This window comes from Mirounga angustirostris, unplaced genomic scaffold (assembly GCF_029215605.1).
Source record: "Mirounga angustirostris isolate CCGP_5_RB_7025 unplaced genomic scaffold, mMirAng1.0.hap1 SCAF_4, whole genome shotgun sequence".
NCBI lineage: Eukaryota > Metazoa > Chordata > Mammalia > Carnivora > Phocidae > Mirounga > Mirounga angustirostris.
In genome coordinates, this window is record NW_026991712.1 from 98,159,688 (window position 1) to 98,165,158 (window position 5,471).

The 5,471-nt window shown below is 56.9% G+C and overlaps 1 protein-coding gene across 2 annotated transcripts; it reads left to right on the forward strand.

Moving 5' to 3' along the window:
• Nucleotides 1-2,301: 2,301 nt before the first annotated feature.
• Nucleotides 2,302-5,236, forward strand: KCNA2 (potassium voltage-gated channel subfamily A member 2). 2 transcript variants are annotated; one of them, XM_045895371.2, is made up of 2 exons: nucleotides 2,302-3,353; nucleotides 5,135-5,236. In XM_045895371.2, exons 1-2 carry the CDS (start codon nucleotides 2,454-2,456, stop codon nucleotides 5,234-5,236), a joined length of 1,002 nt encoding a protein of 333 aa, XP_045751327.1. In that variant the 5' UTR covers nucleotides 2,302-2,453. The 2 variants fall into 2 exon arrangements, with proteins under 2 accessions (XP_045751327.1, XP_045751326.1); XM_045895370.2 differs by lacking the exon at nucleotides 5,135-5,236 and having other exon boundaries at nucleotides 2,302-4,263.
• The last annotated feature ends 235 nt before the right edge of the window (nucleotides 5,237-5,471 follow it).

Sequence of the window (5,471 nt, forward strand, 5' to 3'; positions counted from 1 at the left end):
CGCCGTTCCACCGGCGCTCGCGGTCACCCAGGAACATGGAGGCCCCGGGTGCCCAGCGGGAAGGGTAAATCGGTGTCTGGGCGTAGGGGCTGCTCGTGCCGCTTCCCCTGCCCGGGCTGCGGCGCGCGGAGGGGCTGCGGGGCACCGGGCGGCGCAGCCTGCAGCGCGGCGGGCTCGGGCTGAGTCCCGGCCAGGCGAGGGGGGCTGGCGCCCTGCGGAAGGAGAGGGCGCGGAATGGGCTCGGGACCCTTGGGCTGCGCACGGCGCGGGCGGAGGGCGCAGCGAGGCGCTGGCGGGTGATGGGAAGTGCAGCTGACGGGCAGAACCGGGTCTGGTGAATAGCGCCGGTTGGTAGGACCCGAATCACTTGGGACGCCGGCCTGCATTCCCCTCTCCGGCTCCGAACCAAAACGGCTTTGCGGCGGAGCGGTGCTTTTCCGCTTCCCCGGGGCCGTGCGCTGCGGCGGAGCCCCCGCGCTGAGGAGGAAGCGGAGCTCTGGGGGCAGCACCCTCCTCCCTACCCCCAGAGTTCGGGCTCCCGGGTTTTCGGGTGGAGATGGACCCCAGGGGCGAGAGAGCCGGGCTGCGCTCGGGCCCGCAGCGGCCGGGCAGGAAGGGGTTAAGGCGGCGCTCGCCGCGGCGGCCAGCTGCTGGTGGGTCCGGTCAGCCGGCGCGGAACCGAGCGCGGAGCGCGCCTGGCGGAATCCCGGCCGGAGTCGGGGCGATGGGGAGAGGGCCGGGACCCCTCCCTGCCCCGGGGCCGGCGGGATTGGGCCGGCAGGGGGCCAGCCCGGAAGCCGGCTTCCTCCAGGCTCCCCCTCTCGCTGCTGCCAAGCCGCCTGGCAGCCAGGCTGGCCGGGCGTTCATTCTGCGCTCCCTGCCGAGGAGATGTGAGGGCTTTTCTCTTGGGGGAGAAATCGGTGGTCGAGCGCCTGCCCAAATCACATGCCACCCTGCTCAGAGGGAAGCCTCCACCTCAGGGATCCCCGAGGGAGAGTAAGTCTTGGGAGCAAGCCAGCCAGCTTTTGGAGAGTCGACCTTTCTGTGTGAGGAGTCTCCCTAGATGGGCTCTGAAGGCGTGTGCGTCGGGGAGGTGGGGGGTGGGGGGAAGGGGTTCTTCCTCCTCCGGGACCTTGCCGGGGTCAGAGCTTAGAGTCGGGCTGCAGTGGAGGAAGCCCTCCCCTTGGGAGTTGCAGCGTCCTGACCTGGGGGCTGGAGGGCTTTGCCTAGAGTCCCTCCTGATGGCTGCTGAGGACCGAGGGAGATGTGGCTCAGCCCTGGCAGGCCCCCGAGGAGGCGGGCCCAGCCCAGCCTGAAGGCTCCTTCCCTGGAAGAAAAAGCTTCCAGCTGATGGAAGCCTGCCCAGAGGAGGCAGGGAGGCTGAGGGGTAGTTCTCAGGTGTGACACCAGCATGGAAGGTGGGCATGGAAGGAAAGCCGCCAGAGCCCTCCTAAATCTTGGCACCTGCCACCCAAAAGCCCTGGTTCCACCTTGCTGCTGTTTTTTCCAGGCAAGGTCACACCTCCTGAGGACAGCCAGGAGGACTTCGCATCTTGCCACTTTCCTTCCAAAGGCTCCAGACCCAAGTTCTGCGTCCTCGAGCCCCGCGTTCCCCTGGCCAGACCCTCCACTGGCCCTCCAGGCCAGCGCAGTTCTGGAGCTCACCTCCAGGACCTGGAGCCTGCCCTCCTGCCCAGAATGACTCACCATTATTTCTCGCTCAAGTGAGAAGACGTGATTTGTGTATCGGGCTGCCTATTTGTGTATCTAGGATTCCCACGGTATCTGATCAGCTCTTCAAGGAAGAGAGCTCCAGGTTCCTGCCTTGCCAGGTAAATCAATCTATTTTTAATAACAGCCATATGTCGAGTCACTGGAGTGGGGGCAGTGAGGGAGACCCAAGCCCAAGATCCACCACTGTGAATACCTCCCTGGGGGCAGGTATTTGCAAGACATTAGTTCAGTGCCTGGGAGAGGGCTCCCTTTCAGCCTCTAGTATGGATGGGGCTGTGCTCCTTGAAACCCTGTGGTGCAGAGGGGGCCTGTACCAATCACCTTCCCCCAGCGCAGGGCAATCTGGACCGCTCTTGAGAGACTGCCACCTGCTTGCCTCTGATCCCCAGCCAGGTTACAAGGTGAAGGTAAGTTTCGCTTTTTGGTGGTGGTGGTGGTGGTGGTGGTGGTGATGTTTCTGAGCTCTTGGCTCAAAGATAGGAGACAAGGAGCAGCAACCCAGGTCGGGCTGCCAGTGCTGAGTGGTCTCACGGCCTTAACTGCCTCTGTCTTTCAGCCAAGGGAGGCTGTGTCTCTGGTCCTCAGCGAGCCCTCGGGGCTCTCCTGCAGGACCCCAGGCCAATGCTTCCGTGTTTCCTGGGGCCGGAAGCAGCACCCTGAGCTCCCTGCCACCAGGCAGCTGGAAGGCATAGTGTGAGGCCCTTCTCTCAGCCCCAATTATGACAGTGGCCACCGGAGAGCCAGCGGATGAGGCTGCCGCCCTCCCCGGGCCCCCGCAGGACACGTACGACCCCGAGGCTGACCACGAGTGCTGTGAGAGAGTGGTAATCAACATCTCAGGGCTGCGCTTTGAGACCCAACTCAAGACCTTAGCTCAGTTTCCAGAGACCCTCTTAGGGGATCCAAAGAAGCGGATGAGGTACTTTGACCCCCTCCGAAACGAGTACTTTTTCGACCGGAACCGGCCCAGCTTTGACGCCATTTTGTACTACTACCAGTCTGGGGGCCGCTTGAGGCGGCCCGTGAACGTGCCCTTGGACATCTTCTCCGAAGAAATTCGGTTTTATGAGCTGGGAGAAGAAGCGATGGAGATGTTTCGGGAAGACGAAGGCTACATCAAAGAGGAAGAGCGTCCTCTGCCTGAAAATGAGTTTCAGAGGCAGGTGTGGCTTCTCTTTGAATACCCAGAGAGCTCAGGGCCTGCCAGGATTATTGCTATCGTATCTGTCATGGTGATCCTGATCTCGATCGTCAGCTTCTGCCTGGAGACCCTGCCCATCTTCCGGGATGAGAACGAGGACATGCACGGCAGCGGGATGACCTTCCACACCTACTCCAACAGCACGATAGGGTACCAGCAGTCGACTTCCTTCACTGACCCTTTCTTCATTGTAGAGACCCTCTGCATCATCTGGTTCTCGTTCGAATTCTTGGTGAGGTTCTTTGCCTGTCCCAGCAAAGCCGGCTTCTTCACCAACATCATGAACATCATTGACATCGTGGCCATCATCCCCTACTTTATCACCCTGGGGACGGAGCTGGCTGAGAAGCCAGAGGATGCCCAGCAGGGCCAGCAGGCCATGTCGCTGGCCATCCTCCGTGTCATCCGGTTGGTAAGAGTCTTTAGGATTTTCAAGTTGTCTAGACACTCCAAAGGTCTCCAGATTCTAGGTCAGACCCTCAAAGCCAGCATGAGAGAATTGGGCCTCCTGATATTCTTCCTCTTCATCGGGGTCATCCTTTTCTCTAGTGCTGTCTATTTCGCAGAGGCCGATGAGCGAGAGTCCCAGTTCCCCAGCATCCCGGATGCCTTCTGGTGGGCAGTCGTCTCCATGACAACTGTAGGCTATGGAGACATGGTTCCAACTACCATTGGGGGAAAGATCGTGGGTTCCCTATGTGCAATCGCAGGTGTGTTAACCATTGCCTTACCGGTCCCTGTCATAGTGTCCAACTTCAACTACTTCTACCACCGGGAGACAGAGGGAGAGGAGCAGGCCCAGTACCTGCAAGTGACGAGCTGTCCAAAGATCCCATCCTCCCCTGACCTGAAGAAAAGTAGAAGTGCCTCTACCATTAGTAAGTCTGATTACATGGAGATCCAGGAGGGGGTAAACAACAGCAACGAGGACTTTAGAGAGGAAAACTTGAAAACGGCCAACTGCACTTTGGCTAATACAAACTATGTGAATATTACCAAAATGTTAACTGACGTCTGATTGAAACCTATTAACCTACCCGCAGCTCCATGGAATACTGCAGATACTGCATAAATAGCCTGCATTGTAGTCAGTGTGTTCTACAGTGTGGTGTGTATCTGGTTCTGCATGGAACGCAAATAGTGCAAGTGACTTGTGATCTTTTGATTTTTGATTTAGAACACAGAATATCTATCCCTGGCTTTCATGCAGATCTTCATCACTGGCCTAGGGGGTTCTAAACAGGGGAGTCATCTATGGAGCCAGAATTTCAGAAAGACACATTGGGGCCACCTCCTATCAAATACATAGCCCGCCCCATCTGTACCACCTTTCCTCTCGAATTAAACACGCACAACACCCGGGGAGACGCACCCCACCGCTCCCAAGCCTCCGGGCCCCCAAGCCCCTGGTCCCATATGAGCCCACCTCCCCCTTCACAGAGGAAAACCGTCGTGGCTTAGCTTGAAAGCACCGGGAGTTATTCAAAAGGTCATTTCCCATTTTTGCATTGAAAAGAACACACAGTCCTGCGTATTGGAATTACCTTCTGTGTCACGGGCTGGGGTTTGTGTGAATTGCAGTTGCCTAGTGGGTGCTCCGGAGGCTTGTGTTTCATAACGGAAAAGGCTGCTTTTGGTTTTTCTCTGCAGTGTGGATGTGGGGGAACCCCAGGGGGAGGGACAGTCAGGATGACCGAAGGCGAGTTGCCCAGTAGCACGTCCGCCCTTAGGCCGATGGGGAGAAGCTAATGAACCAAGGGACCTCTCAGCTTCGGATCTCGCCATTTTCACAGGCTTCGGGGTCACAAAACACGCCCGACTTCTGCGTTCGTTACGCTGGAGTTTGCAGACACCTGCTTTCCCAGTGCGGTGCTGGTGGCCCTGACACCACAGCGCAGTTTCCAGTGATGCGATAGACCTGCATGGGTGTGTGTTGCATGAATCTCAGTAGTTAAAACACAGGAGATAACCTATTTTCCTAGTAGCCTACACAGTATTCATATTTAGAGTATCAATAGCCCCGGAGTGGCACGGAGCTAGGGGTTTGTTTGGTTTGTTTTGGTTTTTTTTCCCCATCAAAGGACAAAAGCCCTCAGGAGAAAGGAAAAAAAAAAAAAAGAAGAGACTATTTGGAACGGGGAACCACAACTTCCGGCTCTCCAGCCCACCCCATCCCCGTTCCTCCACGTCAGGGCACAGACCTCTTGCAAAGCCCGGAAAGGGAGCAGGGAAAGCAGCGCCCCGAACACCTCACATAACTGCACCTTACGATTGAACTTAGTCATGGGCATAACTCTATAGCTGACCAGGGCACCTGGTCCCGAGGACAGGCAGATTTGTGGATCCAGTGTATATAAATATATATTGAGTATCTCTTTTACAAGTTCCTCTACTTACCTAGCTATAGAAGTAATTGCATTTGAACCTTGTATAAGCTTATGCAATATTTCCGACACAGGGCAATTTATGCATGTGTTTGACTACGTGCACTAGCGTATGTATGTATATATTATGTATTATATACATACATACATAT